Source organism: Onthophagus taurus, chromosome 10, assembly GCF_036711975.1.
Source record: "Onthophagus taurus isolate NC chromosome 10, IU_Otau_3.0, whole genome shotgun sequence".
NCBI lineage: Eukaryota > Metazoa > Arthropoda > Insecta > Coleoptera > Scarabaeidae > Onthophagus > Onthophagus taurus.
In genome coordinates, this window is record NC_091975.1 from 4,026,644 (window position 1) to 4,045,134 (window position 18,491).

Sequence of the window (18,491 nt, forward strand, 5' to 3'; positions counted from 1 at the left end):
TATATGGTTTCTAAAAAGAAACCTTTACTTATTGCTTTATTATACTCGAGCCATTGCCTCGTCAGCAAAGCAGCCTCGGCTTCTAATGATATATTACTACTGTAAAGAAAGCTTTATTAATAACTTTGTAACACTCAAGCTACAGCCTCGGCAACAAAGCTGCATCGGTTTGTAATGGGATATTAGTTATAAAAAGAAACTTTAATTTATTACTTTCAATACCCCAGCTATTGCATCGGCAGCAAAGCTGCCTCGGGTTCTAATTCATATTCAAAAGATATCTTTATTTATAACTTTATAATACTCGAGCCACTGCTTCGGCTAAAGAGATATTGGTTCTAAAAAAACCTTTCCTTATTGCTTTATTCCCTAGATACAGCCTCATTCATTTATTCGTTATTGTATTTTTTCCCGCTGACAAATTTTAATATTATTATTATTTTATTTAAGTATTCAACTAATTTAAACAAGTCCCTAAATGTCAAATCACTTTGCGTTAAAAATCGATAATTTCAGTTCTAAGACGTAAACTTTGATGCCCACAGAAACCGCAGGGTGATGCTTCCTAAGTGCCACTGGAACCTGTAGGTTTAGGCATTCGAATACCTTGGTGGAAATTCGGACGAGATAACGTCTCCAGTACAATACGTTGAAAATATAAAGCGCAGCACAATCCAGGAAAATTCCGTCCTCACCGAGAATGTCAATAATTGCATTTCGATTAACGCAAACCTGCCGAGTGAAGCACTTTGGAAACTGAAACGGGTCGATTAAAATGTAAATAATGACTCCTGTGCGTGTGTTACAATGAAACATAGTCATGAAGTGTATGTTAAATTGTAGTAAAATTAGTTTAAGTTATAACTAGTTGTTTAAAATATTTATATAAAATTTATATAGATCAAAGAAAATGTAATAAAAGGATTTTAGTCGTCTAAAAGTCGTAATACGTTGAAATAATTTAATCAAGTGGTTCGCTACAAATCGAGCCACAGGTCAAAGGGCGCATCAAAATTGCGTTACATCGTTAGCCCAACTAATTCCTGGGACGGTTTCGAGAACTTTCCTGACAAAACTCCACAAAGTTCAACGTGCGCGAGATCATATTATTCACTTGGACCGAGATAATGGCAATTTACCAGAGTGTACAATTCGAAATTCATTTCGAGTCACGACTCAATTTATCCGGCTTTTGGTAACTTGCGTCGGGATTTTTGGTTTCGTCCAATAGAGATATCCGGAACGAACTATAAAAAGTCCCCGATTCGGTGCTGTTTTTTGTGACACGTACCTCTAAATTGCCGGGTTCCGTCCAAATCGTACCAATACTCCCAGTATTAATTTCAACGCATTCACCCGTTACCATTTCACGAGGAAAATAGAAATTTTCGAGTAACGAGAGTTAGTACGTGATTTCATTGCATTCGACGACAAATTTAAATCGTTCATTTTTTCAATTTACACTACAAACAGGTGTTTTATTAGTAGATTTAAACGAAACTTGACGTTTCAGTTTTAATTGTTGAAATTTTCACATAGAAACAAAACATTTACTACTAAAGCTAAGGAAGGTGCCCAAAATCCTATCTACACCAGTTATTATAGTCACCCGATTGTGTGCAAGAGGCACTGATGCAGCAATTTTCTTCTCTCGTGCTTGTTATCTTTAAACATATTCGCCGTATTCTCATATCCACTGGGCGCAGTTAATTCCACAACATAGTGTTTAACTTGCACGAAATGATAAAAAAAAAATAGTTTTTGAGTAAAGTATAAAAGTGCATAAATGCAAGAAGAAAATTTTTATGTGGTTTTTTAAAATCCTCTCTTCAGCGCGATCAACGATTTACTGCCAGCAGGGGATGTGTAACTGGGGTACTGTTACCTCGAATCTACTGGAAAATTCATAATAAACGACCTGGCAACCGTGTAAACTCCAGTAAAGCTCGACTCGATTTATCGGCCGGTTGTTTCGAAGTACAACGTGGCCAACCGAATGGAAACATACTTTACGATGTATTTGATCAAATCGACCAAACATCTATAGTTTTTTTCTTGAAACAAATGTATTTCGAGAATCAAAACGATTGAAAACATTCATATGTAAAGCAGGAAAAGCTGGGATGGTTCCAAGAATTCCACAGATTTAAATAAAGCAAAATTACATTTTATTTTCTTATCAAAATAATATTGTATTTTTTAAAGATTCGGTTATTCCTAGAAAAATAATGTATACACAACTCGGGATGTTACTCAGTTCGTTAATTTGTTTATTTATTTACTGCAAGCGTACCAAACTCCGTAAAATGCAAAAAAATCGAGTAATTTTTTAATTAACTTTATATTTACCATAATTTAACGTAGTTGTTGTATTTGAGATATAAGCGAAAATATTATATAATTTTTTGCCTCAACTTTCAACCCGAGTAATTCGCCCCAGGAAGTTTTACTGCATTCTAAAAATAAATAAAACCCTATTTTGGCTCAAATTACGACTACAACAAATTGCATCGAGAGTAGTGAGAGAGTCGTGATACGCCTCTTGTAAATGGATAAAATCAACATCAAAGTTGGTAGACACAACTTATTTTAACGCCAATTAAACATAATTAATTTTACGTTGCGAAAATCGTTGTCATACTTTGATACCCATTCTTTGTTTCCCCAGATGGCTTGTATAGTCAAACAAAAGATGCCTCATAAAGTTAGTGGACAATAAAATTAATAAAATAGAAAGCTAAAACAAGTCACTAGATGCAAAAAAGACTCCGCCTGGAAATATTGTGGAACGGATATCCGGCAACTGTCCGGTATCCGGCCATTTTTTAAAATCCGGCCGGATAACGGATAGCTACCAAATAACCGGTATATCTATCCGGCCGAAGGGGATGCCGAATATCCGGTGTCGGGCTTTTCGCAAAATCACTATCTGTTCCATCACTGGTTTTAGATAATACCAAAAATTGACAAACAGCTTTAGTTGGTAATGTGTAGTATGTAGTACTTCACGGATGGAGAAGTATGAGTTGTTGTGGTCGATCCGAGATTTTATCCGTTCTTCCTGTTGGTTCCCTTTGGAAAGGGACAGACGTTTTGCCAAGATCTCACCTAGCATCTTCAGTGCGTTGTGTAGTCTGCCGACAGGAGTCGAGATCCCAGGTGAGATCTTGGCGAAACGTCTGTCCCTTTCCAAAGAGAACCAACAGGAAGAACGGATGAAATCTCGGATCGACTACAACAACACATAGCTTCAGTTATTGACACAAAGGCGCAAAGAGTTCAAAACTCATGTTAGTTAATTGCAGAGTGTTGCATTCCAAATTTTAAGATTTTAAAAATAAGTAAATAATTAACCTTGATGTGTTAAAGATTACCATACAGAGAATTTCCAAACAACATGCACTCAACTTCTTATAAATAACTGAAATCATCACAAGTTCCTTCCTTCCTCTCGTTGTAGTTTTTCTTTAATGTCCGTCCATAAATCTCTTTAAGTCCAACCGTGGGCCGCTTCCTAGCGACGTAACTCCTCATTAATTCCACCTGAATTTATTCGAGCTCGCGCCTTGAATTTACAGGGCGGTGCTTTCGATTTATTCTCCCAAATGAAACACAAACCTTAATAACCTTAATATCGCCATTTCAACTCGAACATCGAACTAACTGTTGCTTCATATTCGATGAAAACGACCTTTACGAGCAGTTATTACAAGATAACCTCTATTTCGGGCTATAATAACTTGAAATGGAATCCACTTCGTCCGTTTATAAATGGCTCAGATCCGGTCCTGCGGAACCACTGAACGCGTAACTGAAAATTGAATACGTCGCGACGCTCTCCAACTAATGCATACGTGACAGTTGAATGCAACCGTCGTATTTCAGCGTCGAAAGTAGCCATTTTTAGTAATGCCTCGTCTAGTAAAAAGACAAGCCATTATTGGCGAAGATGGTCGGTTTAACGTCGCATTTTTAAAACGTCACAAAACGTAAAAGTGGGAATTTTAAGTCAACGTTTCCTTCTTCGTCTGTTACTCGTTATAAAAATTTTAGGTTTTATCAAAAGAATATGAATATTGTGAATGCTTAAGGTTAAAATTCAATTTGGTGCTTTTAAAGGCTTCACTAAATTTACTGTTGCGGTAAAATTGGTCAAAGAGAGGTAGGCTACGAATTGAAATTTCTGTACGTTGCTTACCTTTGGTGGAAAAGGCAAACGTAAGTCGAAATGATTGGGCCAATTTCGCTTGACTTCAAGGAAAATATAGACGTAGATAAGAAAAATTGGAAATAAGTCTCGTTTCGTTTTACCGTGAAAATAGACCACAACATTTTTTTTTAAATTGATCCAATCAAATTATTAACTGGATACTAAGTGAGGATTTAATTTTATAAGATAAACGATATATGATACTTTAGATGTCGAGTGTGTGACGTATCAAATATCTTAAGATCCTTTTGTACAGTTGATATCACTGTGTAAGCTATTGTAGTAGTACCTTAGAAGCAAAGTAATGAAGTTAAAAGCTCTTAGGTAACACACAATACATGAGACAAATTCTGGTAAACAATTTTCCGAACTACTCCAAATCTGAACTCGAATGGAAATAATTGAATCCGAGCGTTAGCGAGTTTGAGAAGACGAAATTCAACTGCGCTGTTTAACACGGACTTTAACGAGAAACTTTAAGAAACTAGTTTGAAATTTCAAACTAAAATTTCAATACCGAAATGTATTAACATATTACCTACATACATCAATTTCAAAAACAACTTCAAATTTGACGTTTCGGAAAATCAAAAAAAAAGAAATTAAAAAGAAAAGCATCCCAACTCACCTTAAACGGAGTGAGTTTCGAGTTTAAGTTGGAGCAAGTTCACATCTTGTGCGAGTTTAGTAATTTTTCATGGGGGCAATCCTGAAGATTGGACGCCGACCATTTCAATTTTCCGCTGCCAAAGATGAACGAGTTTACGAGTCGCGATATATCGCGGCTAGTACTGAAAACCAGGTCCGGTTCGCGACCGAAACCGGCTGAAAACAAGCAAGCACTGAAAGCGCGCTCCGCTGAAACCAACCTCAAAAAGCTCTCTCTGGGATGTTGAGGGACGCAAGCGCATTTTATGACCTTACGGATTCAGTTTTAATCTCTAATTATTAATTGAATAAAATTAAGTGGAAAAAACTGTAACACAATAATTATTAGGCTATATATCATATGATATACACGCTTAATTGAATGTTTGGAGACATGTTGGAGGGAAAAATTGGTTTCATCACGCGATTTATCCATTAGGTCAACATCAAGTTTAACTAACTACAAATATAATAATCAAAGTATTGATTTGATTAGGATTTGATGTATTAATGAAAAAAAAAAAATCATTAATACTTAAATTTTTTGGGATTTCTATTTACCTAGAACTTACAGATTAACACACATAATATATGTTAAGTTATTAATTAAGTCATCTTTTCCTCCATGTTAAATTTTATGCTTCAATTATTGCATACATTTTGTTACTATTAAATTAAATTAATAAACAAGCAGTTTTGGTGTTAAATTCGATATAAAAATGTCGCATGCATGAAACAATAAAGGTCTGATATCATGGACGTCGTCTATTATGTCAATTAACGAGACAGTTGTATGCATACAAATCATCTACTATCCACACGCTACAAGAGTAGAATTTGCAAATTGTATTAACAAAAGATATTTGAACTCGCTCCTTCATTATATTAATATTTAGGTATAACCTCACGTCTTTGCAGTGTAATCTGCATGCTATAAATGCGTTTGTTGTGATCTATGCCAGATATGTAACCCAATATTGTTTAAATTGTATTCGAGAAACTACTCAAGGAAGATTCATCAACGTTAATTGAGTTTAACAGCCAGAAATTATTTAAATTAGACAATTTAAAATTGAATTTTGTGTTTCTTCTGCGATCATATGGAATTAAATTATCTTCTTATCATAGAATAGAGCAGCTTCAACCTTAATAACAATTTTGTTGTCGACAATAAAGGGATTAATAAATGAAATATAAATGTGAATGTGGATGAGGAGATGATAATAATGTTTCTAATTATTCATTTCTATTATAAATTCTTGATACATTTCTCGTTTATCTATACGAAAATTTTTTTTAATAAATAACTTATTTGATGAAGTATCTAGAATATTGAAGATAAAAAATAAACATAAAACTATTTTGGAATAAAACACGAAAAGAAATCTGCTATTCGTGTAGAAGTTGCGGAAGTTGGAGTTAAGTGTTGCCAAATTTAAAATTCAAATCGATCTCGCGGTTGCTTATATTTACATAAATGTAAATCGTCCGAGTACAGAGTTCAGGGGTTGGCGTCGTTGAATTGTTAATTGTCCGGTTCCGAGTTTTCAATTTAGAGACCGTCTTGAATAGCTTTGGCTTTGTCCCGATTTCAATTTAAAGGGGATTCAAATTACCAACGTCGCTATCATCGCGTCGGTGTGATACGTTAATAATTGATATCAAAGTTGACAAAGTTTGTCCATTAGTTATACCGAGTAATGGGAGCATCTGTGGTTCTCTCTTGAAACTGAAAGTGTAACTTGAAATGACAAACGGTACAGGGGATGTACATGACAATTTGTAGTTCAGGATCCAACGACATTGTAATTGTCGCTCACGAATTATTCAGACTTTGACCGCAAAACTTGAAACATACCTACGCGCAGTCCAATTCGTGCAATCCCGCTATTAATTTGACTTGTATCCGGTTTGTAATTAATTCGTTTAAAAGTTTAACGTATTCTCCGCTATTTCCGCTTTCGTTGTACTCGAATTACCGCATTCTAATAATAGAAAAACCAATGGGAAATATGCAAATAAACCCCACAATACTCAAAGCACCACAATTGTGAAATAATGTTTGGTTCTAAATTATTATCTTAATACATTATAAAATAGATTTTTATGGTTCTCTAAACTATTATTATAAACTATTAAAGCTTCTTTAGTAAATTGGTCCGTTAAGAGTTAACCGAATTGGAACGAAATTGCCAAATTCCCGTTTCTACGTTGAGCACGTTCATTTCCAACTTGATGTTGACCAGTTGAATTCGAGGAGATGACCTCATTTTCGGTTCATTAATCGCCAAGAAGGAATCTTCCACATACACGTTGACGATGGTTTCGAACTATGCACACAAAGTAATAACGTAAAATATCCTTTTACTGAAATAAAATTGATAAAGGAAAAGTAATAAATCTTGAGGAGATCACAAATGGTGTAAATTTTATTAAAATTTTTTTTCCGAATTTTATTTAATATCCATTTCGAATATTTATGGATTTTATTATCGTCTTGGGAAAAGATAAATCACGCAATATGCGTACTAGCGAAAACGTGACGTGTTTATTAACGCATGTTTTCTTCGATGCCTACACGCACCACCCGCGAAGTAAATAAATCTTTATAAAATGTTTTTTATTTTTTATCGACATCCCCAAGGGATCTAATACCGTTTTTATTAAGAAGCTGAGAGCTTAAAAGGCGTTTTGCATGATTTACGTCCGAAAAACATCGTGAAATTGTTCAAAAAGGAGTGAAACGGCGGAAAAGTACGAAATATTTCGCTGTTTCTATGATTTAATACTACAGGGAGGCAACGGCGCTATTTTTCTTGATATATTAGACCTGTAACGACACAGGACAGACTGTAAAAGTTGAATTCGCAATGTTTTGAATTTATTTGGTCAAAAATAGGCCAAAGAAAAAAATAATTAATAGATTCTTTTAAAGTAAAGATCGTAACATCAAATTTGTTTGTAGATTTAGTTTTATTCCAAGATCATATTCCCAAAGGATGACGTCCAAGGACCTTTTGCCAACAGACAAATGGTCACCGTTTGTTCTCACGCCAAAGGGCTGTCCCGGTTGAATTGGAGAAATTACCTAAAGCTTTTAGCTTTGGGGAAAGGGTCCAGAACCATGATTTAGCATGCAGCTTGATCCTGAACAATCGCCCGGGAATTTGGCGACGACGATGACTCGTTCGTCGATCTTTACTCTTCGAAAAACGTAGGAAAAGCAAAGAAGAAAGTTAACGTTAAAACATCAACCTGATGCTCGATTCCCGGACGATTCAGAGGCCATAAATCAAAGTAATCCCGAAACGCAAAAAAAAAGCCGCGAGTTTAACTTTTCGGACCTAGCCATTAATCAGCACAGATGAGAGTCCTTTATTTTTGTATGAATGCTCCCGAAATTTACGCATACCAGACAAAAGGAATGGAAGTATAAACGTGATGGTCTTATTTTTATTAGGGGTTAAAAAAATGAAAAATGTGAATAATAAAAATGAAAAATTATATTGTACAAAAAATGAAAACCTAAAAATCGTCACAGGATTTAAATCGTTAGGGGAATTTTTAATAATTAAGAGTATTAATTTGCATATATTTTTATTTTGAGAGTATCCAAATTGGACAAAATACTCGATGGAATGAAATCGTTTATAGCACTTCATTTTTGGGTTATTATACAATATTTTCTGCATCAAAGTTTTACTCCATCTCTTTTTATTTAAGAGTCACAACGTATTTATTTTCAAAAACCTCGGTTTTCATATATTTCGATTTTGGCGGGAAATAACTTACATAACATAATGGATAGGATGAAATCAATGAATAGACATGTTTTCCGGAGTAATATAGAACACTTTTGATAAAAAACATTTAGTTCCATCATTATTCATTCCTGAGTTATAACCTAATTTCAATGCAAAAACATCCATTTTTCATATATTTCGATTTTGAGAGTATATAAGTAGGGAATTTCTTCTGAAAACCAGTTCTCACAAAAAAAGATTAAATGTAGGAAAAACGAGAGGATTTACAAGAAAAAAATAGGTACGTTCAGAGTTAAGGGGTGATTTATGTACGAAGCGAAAACTAAAAAACCCCTATTTTAAGATTACCGTTGTTTAAGCATTTTAAATTGTTAAAAGACGTTCTAATTTTTATTACGGGTTCAAAATGTAATTAAAGAATGAAATTTATTGAAAATTTTTAAGCGTTGAAAAGTTAAATCTGAAAGTAAATGAACCTAAACGAGTGGAGGAGGTGAGATAACAGGTCTTAAGTTGTAAATCTATCGTGGTACAAATGTATTACTTATATATACAGAAATGCTGCACTTGCTGTTTTTGTATGCAGCTTTAAATTGCATTTCGGGGTAATAAATTTTATTAAAACACTCGGGTGCTAATGTATTTATACCGGCGAAAATTCGCCGTCATCGAGTATTAAAATAAATTTCCCTCCCGAGTTGATCCATGATGAATTTACTACCACTCTTTTTAATTTCCCAATTTCAAAACTTTAACAACTTTATTCATCGTAAGATAAGATTGCAACTTAACATCGTGTATCACCTGGGTATAATAAATCACGTCGCAAAGTCCTCGGGTTCAAAACAACGTTTTCAGAAGCGAGATGCATTTCTTAATAAAATATCCACGCGAAATACAAAACTCGATTCAAGTCTCTTTATCAGCAATTGACGGTCTGTTATCACGTGTACAAGTCGTCGACAACCAAATCCATCCAATCAGTCGTCATCGAGTTTACACCAAGAATACATAAAGACCAAATCAGTTTATGATTAGAAGCCAGTCTGCAAGAAGCCAACATGTTGGGACCGAAAATTTTAAGATCAGGCCGATTATTGGCTTTTAATGGAATCGGGTTTTATAGGATTCCAGGTCAAGTGGTTGCCTTGAGACCTACTGAAATTGCCAGAGCTGCTTCGACAACTTCAGGACTTTGGTTACCTAAATTAACACAAGTAAGAGAAATTTTATATATATATTTTTGTAAAATAATTGTTACTCAATAATGTTATAAATAAGCTGCAGTATAAACTGCACTCATCCGGCCCCTTATCTATAACGTGCAACAATTTTTATTTATTATTCATTTCACACGTGTAAAATTTTATCTAAGTAATATAGAAAGAAATCGTTGTATTTATAAATTTCTTGGATACATGAAAATTAAAACCGACAAAGAAAATTTTTAACTGATTTGTTTTAAACGGTGAAGGTCAGATGTCAGATTCGATGCAAAGTGTAAAGTCTGTTTATATTAAAAAAAATCGGAAACGTGCTCCCAAACAAAGATAACCTTGTTTGTTTCCACAAAAAAACTAAATCCAATTTTATTTCTTCAAATCAAAAATACATTAAAAAAAGATTGATTCGGATCATCGCCCTATTTTATTTTTAAATCTTCATTGTTTTCTGATCATGCGTCATCCAGTCCATGCTATAAACAGGTGATTGAGTCGATTAAAGGTCGCTTTTACAAGGAAAACAAACAACACTTTGTTATCTAACGAAATGACTATTATATAAATAGGATAAACTCCAAAAAAAATGTGCGTTTTTATCTTTCGATGCCAAATTTTGAATCAACAACAGCCCAAGTTATGTAAACGATGTAAAGTCCGCGTGGAATTTTTGTTTTTGCTATCTAAGCCTTATCGAAACAAACACTTGCAATGGTCTAAAATCGTCTCTCTTTTTCAAACGGTACAATAACACTCGAAATTTCAAATGATCAAACCCAGAATCAATCAAAATAATCTTAATAAAAGGAGGTTACTTAATTAAAACTTTCCAACGATTCAGATTTTTATCTTTCGTGATTTGTCTTGTTTTTATTTTTGTTCAAATAAAGTCAATGGTCAAGTTAATAACTTAAATGGAACTATATCTGACCTTCAACTAATTCAAATATGATAACAAAAAAAATTCCTTCCTATTTTATTAATTAAAAAGTGGAAAATTTCTTTTTACGAATTATGAAATACTCAATTATAAATTATCACTCAAATTATAAAAACTTTATTACTACTTATTCTATTTATTATTAATAACAATAATAACTTAATTGTTTCCAATTGTTACGCATTCAATAAAGATAAAACTACAATTAATCTGGAAGTTACAAAAAAAAATTTGTTGATGTTTTTTGCCCAAAGCATTGGGCGTAACTGCTTCGCACTACAGAATGACAGATTATGTAGTGGAACATGCTAACACTGAAAAGGAATACCTACCCAAACGAATATCAAACAGAAAGATATTCCGTGTCAATGATTTCACCCTTAGAACTACACAATCGGACGTATATTCATTAAGTAGCAGTAATGTTCCTTAAGATTCAGGCAATCTTCTTAACCCTGCTGTAATTGATGCAGAAACTACGATCTTATTCATTATTCCACAACATTACTGGAAGAATCAATAAATAAAATAAAGGTTAGATTAGGAAAAACAAGATACCATTATTAATACATTATTTAAGGGCAGATTAGTACAAACAATTATTTATTTTTTGATAATACCACTAATTATTATGAGATAAACAAACAATTAAAATTAATAACAATCAAGTTAAGTGTGACAACACATCCTCACATTTTGGAGATTATTCTTTGATATTGAATTAAAAAACGTTAATTACACATGACCATTTCAACCTAATGAAACGCGAAAAAAAAACTTGATTGCATTATTATAAACCAACAACTTGCAATTTCCACCACCACTTAACCAAGTAAAAATTGCATATTAAATCGTTTCACCACGAACGACGCAATCATTCAATGTGTTAACTCGTTTAATAAATGTTCGCTCAACATACTAAAACATTCAAACTTCCTCTAACAACGACAACCGTTATGTTAAAGGAAAACCACGAAAAAAGGGCGCTCCAATTCACGGATAAACGCCAATCGACCTTCACCGATCGAAGCCAATTGAAATATGCAAGAAGGTTGGTTGTTAAATTGGGAAGTGCCGTTATCACCAGGGAAGATGAACATGGACTTGCTCTTGGAAGATTGGCTTCAATTGTTGAACAAGTAAGTGAAAAGGAATTAACAAAAAAAGACACGTGGAAATATATCTTTTAATGATTTTTAATCATTTTTACCTTATAATGTCAATAATTTATACTCCACGTGTATGAATAAATAAATAAGCCTTTGACCTTGTTTATAGTAATGTGTGATGTGTTTGAAAACACGTTTTAGAGACGTGTTAAGAACGTTTGTTTCATTGTATTAGTTTCATTTTGGAAAATTAATTGATTAAAATTGATTTAACTATTATTTTTAGAAAATTTTTAGACTTTAATTAATTATTATCGTCCAGATACGATGCACATCTCACATTTCTTGAATTCTAATCTAATACCACGTTCGCCTTGGCCTTCATCCACTTTTTTTCTTCCCCTTCTACTTTACACAAAACCCACCAGTATCCTTTATTGTCAACACAATTGATAGAGTTGCAATATGCGTATGGACTCCATGCTTAAATTATCACTATACTTGGCAGAGACATGGCTTCATTTGAATTTTGCTTAAATCTTTGCTACTTCGGTTTATTCTCTGCATCTATCATACTTTTTCCACCTAACTCTTTTTCTTCACAATGAGTACTCAAAAGAAGTACATATTGTTTTTCAATATGCATCATGTGTACGATTTAATCGCATCATAAGTCTACAATAATAATCTTGCATTAAGGAGATTTTTCATCAAATGTTCCCAACTTCCACTTTTCGATGAAAGACGCGATGATAAACTTCTGCGGGTGTCACGCGCTAATTATTTGGAGTTCCTTACTCTAATAAATTTTATCTCTCCTAATGATAAAGGTTTATTTTTATTTTCATTATTCAATTAGGTTGCTGAATGTCAAAACGAAGGTCGTGAATGTATAATGGTAACCAGTGGTGCTGTAGCATTCGGAAAACAGAAATTAACGCAAGAATTATTAATGTCTTTGTCGATGAGAGAAACTTTATCGCCAACGGACCATACAAGAGAGGTAAGCTGAATTAATTTAATTTTTAAAGTCAAACAAATCTGAGGAAGTTCTGTCGCTTAATTAAATTGTACAAGTCGAGCACTTGTATTGTTACAATACCGTATAATTACTACTAAAACTTTCTAGGATGCCGGAACAATGTTGGAACCAAGAGCTGCAGCGGCGGTCGGTCAATCTGGACTTATGTCGCTCTACGACGCTATGTTTTCCCAATACGGTGTTAAAATAGCTCAAGTTTTGGTTACAAAACCCGATTTTTATAATGAAGAAACTAGAAGGAATTTGTTTAGTACTCTTTCAGAATTGATCAGCTTAAACATCGTTCCAATTATTAACACCAACGATGCTGTATCTCCACCACCTCAAGTTGACGAACCAATTGGAGGAAAAAGCGGAAAGAGAGGAATCAGTATTAAAGACAATGACAGTTTAGCTGCTATGTTAGCTGCTGAGGTTCAAGCTGATTTCTTAATTTTAATGTCTGACGTCGATGGTATTTATAATAAACCACCATGGGAAGAAGGAGCAAGATTAATCCACACTTTCACATCCGATATGAGAAATAATATTCAATTTGGTCAAAAATCAAAAGTTGGAACTGGTGGAATGGATTCAAAGGTTAACGCGGCCACGTGGGCTTTAGATAGAGGTGTTAGCGTGGTTATCTGCAATGGTATGCAAGAAAAAGCAATCAAAACGATTCTTAGCGGACGTAAAATTGGCACATTCTTCACCGAAACCAACTTGGGAGGAACCGTTCCAACAGAAGTTGTTGCTGAAAATGCAAGAAAAGGCGGAAGAGTCCTTCAAACTTTAACGCCCGAACAAAGAGCTTCTTGCGTTCACACCTTAGCTGATTTATTAGTCTCGAAACAATCAGAAATTCTCGATGCAAACCAAAAAGACTTAAACGAAGCCACCAAATCAGGTTTAGCTAAACCTTTATTATCTCGACTTTCATTAACACCAGCTAAACTTAAGAATTTAGCTGTTGGTTTGAAACAAATCGCAGATGACAGTCATAATAACGTAGGAAGAGTTTTGAGAAAAACCAAATTAGCTAATGGTTTAGAACTAAAACAAATTACAGTTCCCATTGGTGTTTTGATGGTTATTTTCGAATCCAGACCGGATTCCTTACCCCAAGTAGCAGCTTTAGCCATTGCTTCCGGTAATGGTTTACTTCTTAAAGGTGGTAAAGAAGCTGCTCACAGCAACAGAGCTCTTATGGAACTCGTAAAAGAAGCTTTAGCTACCGTTGGAGCAAACAACGCGATTTCTTTAATTTCAACCCGCGAAGAAATCGGGGATTTACTCTCCATGGAACAACATATTGATCTGATCATTCCACGTGGATCCAGCGAATTAGTCAGAAGCATCCAATCTCAAAGTCAACATATCCCAGTTATGGGACACGCTGAAGGTATTTGCCATGTCTACATTGACAAAGATGCCGATTTACAAAAAGCTTTGAGAATTATCCGTGACGCTAAATGTGATTATCCAGCTGCTTGTAATGCTATGGAAACTTTACTCATTCATCAAGACTTAATGGAAGGTGATTTCTTCTCTGAAGTTTGTAATATGTTGAAAAAGGAAGGTGTTAAAATTAATTCTGGGCCAAGACTTGCCGAACTTCTTACTTTTGGACCACCACCAGCTAAATCGATGAAACATGAATATGGCGCTTTGGAATGTTGTATTGAAGTAACAAAAGATGTTGATTCGGCTATTGATCATATTCATGCTTATGGAAGTGGTCATACTGAAGTTATTGTTACCGAAAATAGTAAGATTTTTGTAATATTTTTTTGATTACTTTACTTAATAATTTTTTTGTTTTAAATAGGAGAGAGAGCTCAAGATTTCCAACGTAAAGTCGACAGTGCTTGCGTATTCCATAACGCTTCATCAAGATTCGCCGATGGTTTTAGATTTGGATTAGGTGCTGAAGTCGGTATAAGTACCGCCAGAATTCACGCTAGAGGTCCCGTTGGAGTTGAAGGTCTTTTGACCACCAAATGGGTGCTGACCTCAGAAGATGGTCATGCCGCCGCCGATTTTGCCGATGGTGGGAAATGTACGTGGCTTCACGAATCGCTTCCCCTTAATTAAGACCTTAGGAATAATGTATTTAAAGCTAGTTTTATTCCTACGTCAACTAACTCGTAATTTACATCGAAAGCAATCTTAGAAAAATTTTTGCCCCATTACCTAAAAACAATATTGTAGATATTTGTATATGTTTTTAAACGTTTCGTTATCGAAATTATTTTATATATTAAGATTTTAATGGTTAAATAAAATATTTTTAATTTTTCTATGTAGTTTTCATTGGAATTAAGCGACATCTATGCAAGGAAGGCAAGGAAGATTATAGGAACCTTTTTGTGTAACGAAATCTGTACTTTAACACATTCACTGCCGTAATAATAAACATTCGATATTGCAATAACAACAATTTCAATAAATATTAATATAAAAGTAGAACTACCAGGAAAACTAAAAGTAGAATGTTGAATTAAATGTTCAAAATTATATTGAATATTTTTAATTAATTTCACAATTTGACACAAAAAGATCATATTTATCTCTAATTAATGAATAAATATCACAAATTCAGCGTGATAAAGACTAACAGACACAAAACTAAATGCGCTTTGATACTTAAAGATTATTAAAAGGCAATGGAAAAAGCAATAAAAAGTAAAATGATTTTTATTAATTGGCACTGGTTCCTGGTGTTTCTTCATTAATTTTTAATTTATTCTCAATCATTGTTGCCATATAATTCCAATACGTGCACCTAATAGTGTCATATTTTTCTGCCAAATCTTTACAGAGACTAACTCCTTTTTCCATAGCGACGGCACAATCTCCTGCTTCTTTAGAGACTTGCTCATCATACATATCAACTAATAAAGCTAAAAGGAATGGAGAACGATTTCCTGAGGCATATAAATCATGGCAGAAAGTGACTACATCGCCGTTTTTACTTAAACCAGCTTTATCATGTAGAAGAAGACTAAAAAAGTTATAACATTTATTAAAAATTAATTAAAAAAATTCGTATTTACCCTCTTAAGTAATTCCAAGCACTTTCATTTTCAGTAACAATCCGAATTTTGTTTAAACTATAAGCAATTTCACGTTTTAAAACATCCTCTGTAAAACCAGTTGTATTATTCACAATAAAATATCGTTGATTCCAAGCTGAGTTATTTCTAATATCGGTATCTAATAATGAATCAATATATTCCAATTCATTTTCGTATAAACTAAAATTGAAATTGTAAAATTATTGTTACAAATGTAATGAAAACATCTTACTTAAAAGTCTTAATTGCCCATTGTCTATGTTGCCAAGCATGATAATTTTTTTCATCCTCTTCCAAAATCTTTTTTGTAAAATTTAATTCTTGTGAACCATCGTTTAACCATTCAATTAAAACCTTTCGATGATGCCATACTTGATAATTTTTCATATTCCCTTTTATTATCCTTTCAATATATGCCAATTCCCCTTTTAAATCTTTATTTAAAGCTTTTAAAATCACCCTTCTATACTGCCAAACCGTGTAATTAGCCGGGTTCAAACGAACAGCGTCTTCCGTTAATTCTAAAGCCCTTTCTGATTTTTCTTCCATTTTCATTATCGCTCTCAAATAATTATAGACATCAACAACTAATTAAAATAAAAAATAAATTATTTATTTTGGGTGTGTTTTTGACGGAATTAATTTTTTGAGGTTATGTACTTAAAAATGTAACTTACACTCTTCTGAGTACGCTATTGATACAACGGGATCTTCCCCGTCATATTGGGGTATCGGTTCTACATCTTTCCATTCAGGTCTATCACGATAAAATACGAATTTCATCGTTTCAACTTCCTCTTCACTTGAATCACTCATTTTTTGTTTGACGTTTAAATGTCACGTTGACGTATTCGATCGATTAAACTTTACCGGTTTAATAGAATTGATGTTTGGTAGATTTTAAAAAAATATTATTGCAAATTCAAAAATATAATGAATTTTTATATTTAATTAATTCTTAGGTTATTTTCTTTAAATAAATAAGTTTTTGGTTAACTTGTTTTATTTGTATTAAAAATTGTAATCAAGTTGTGTTTTTAAATAGTGGTGTAAGTTGGGTTGTATATATTATTTTGGGTGTTGAAATGAAAATCAAATTTTTTCATCATAATATATTTTTAGAATTTCTCCTATACATAAATAATTTACACGCAACGTTTTCTTGGACTTATTTACATAATATAGTCTGCTTGTTTTAACATTTAATCGTACACCCAAAAATCGTTTTTTCCTTATTTTTATTTATTTAAAATTCTAAAACATCAACGTCTAAAGTTCTTGGTCGTCTTTACAAGGGTCCTCAGTAGCCAATCTATTTGGTACAAATATTGTCTCTGTCCTATTTTGCTTCAATCTTTATCGCTTCATATTTTTCATAACGAGTGGCTGCAAAACGAACGTTTTCCAAAAGCTTAAGCGTGCTGTTCACAAAATTTTATAGATTTCTTTATTTATTTAACGCTTTTTTGGCACTTTTTAAATGCTACACCAGATTTTCGAATTATTGAGTATTATGAGTTTTATTCATAAGATTTTTTACTTTTTTTATTAAGTTATTAGCACCATGCTGACGCTCGTGAAAAAATGTTTCTTATTTGGTTGAAAAGAAATTAGAACGAAGAAAATTAACAAAAAATTCTGAAATATTTTTTTAAAGGGGATATTATTTTAAATTTTTATGTCAATGAAGAAGCAACATCAAATAACTACCATCTACTAATTATTACTCTGTGTTTCCGAATAACGTCTTAAGATTTATAACGATTCAACACCGAATATTTTAATAGGTTATAGATTTTTTTGTAAAAATTTTATTTTTGTGGTGGATTAAGTTGATAAAAAATAACTTCCTTAGGTACGTATATAAGATGTACAAATAGTATAATTTATTATGTCGCTGTAATAATGAAAATCAATACGATATTTTTATTAATATACTAGAATTACTAAACACTTTGCATAGTTGTTATTCCCCAAAGTACAAAAAGTTTTTCCCTGCTTGAGAACGAGGGTGACAGATTGGGTAAAACAGTTTGTTTAGGGAAAAAAATATCACGGTTTTGCGAACAAGATGGCCAATATGATCTCATGCTGATAATTAGGGTATAGAAAATCTCCAAGTACTTGGTCCATACTTTTTAATGATTAGACTGTAACAGGATTCTTACCTAGATATGTTGCAGAATTTTATTGCAACCTCTTTATCATAACATCCGACTACTTTCAGTAAGATAATCTAGCCCCATCATTTCCTACGATTCAATGTTAGCTGCATGATGCGATTGGTACAGATTGAAACAATAATTACTTAATTCTATATAGACGGGGTTGTCAGAATAATTTAGGTACTTCCTTTTGGGACTGATTAAGTGTTTAATACTTAATATCTTCCTTTACTTGATGAGCATTCCCGGGATCCCCATATTTTTTTAAATTTTTACTTCATTATAGTGTATTTGATTCACTTTGAATGTTGTTTTAAAACGTTCTGTATATCTC

The 18,491-nt window shown here is 33.1% G+C and overlaps 3 protein-coding genes across 3 annotated transcripts in view; 1 reads left to right on the plus strand and 2 right to left on the minus strand.

Moving 5' to 3' along the window:
- The window catches only part of LOC111428473 (Octopamine-Tyramine receptor), a 35,392-nt gene extending 30,361 nt beyond the window's left edge, over window positions 1–5,031 (minus strand). The window contains exon 1 of the mRNA XM_023064003.2: window positions 4,839–5,031. The gene's annotated coding sequence lies outside the window, so the exon portion shown is untranslated. The remainder of the gene's footprint in view (window positions 1–4,838) is intronic.
- A 4,570-nt stretch (window positions 5,032–9,601) lies between these two features.
- On the plus strand, window positions 9,602–15,213 carry LOC111428466 (Delta[1]-pyrroline-5-carboxylate synthase). Its single transcript, XM_023063990.2, has 5 exons — window positions 9,602–9,839; window positions 11,748–11,921; window positions 12,751–12,894; window positions 13,021–14,683; window positions 14,744–15,213. Exons 1-5 carry the CDS (start codon window positions 9,684–9,686, stop codon window positions 15,007–15,009), a joined length of 2,403 nt encoding a protein of 800 aa, XP_022919758.1. The 5' UTR covers window positions 9,602–9,683; the 3' UTR covers window positions 15,010–15,213.
- Window positions 15,214–15,429: 216 nt separating this feature from the next.
- On the minus strand, window positions 15,430–16,845 carry LOC111428475 (farnesyl transferase alpha). Its single transcript, XM_023064008.2, has 4 exons — window positions 16,670–16,845; window positions 16,225–16,579; window positions 15,972–16,172; window positions 15,430–15,919 (listed from the first exon to the last, which is right to left on the minus strand). Exons 1-4 carry the CDS (start codon window positions 16,806–16,808, stop codon window positions 15,616–15,618), a joined length of 999 nt encoding a protein of 332 aa, XP_022919776.1. The 5' UTR covers window positions 16,809–16,845; the 3' UTR covers window positions 15,430–15,615.
- Between the last annotated feature and the right edge of the window lie 1,646 nt (window positions 16,846–18,491).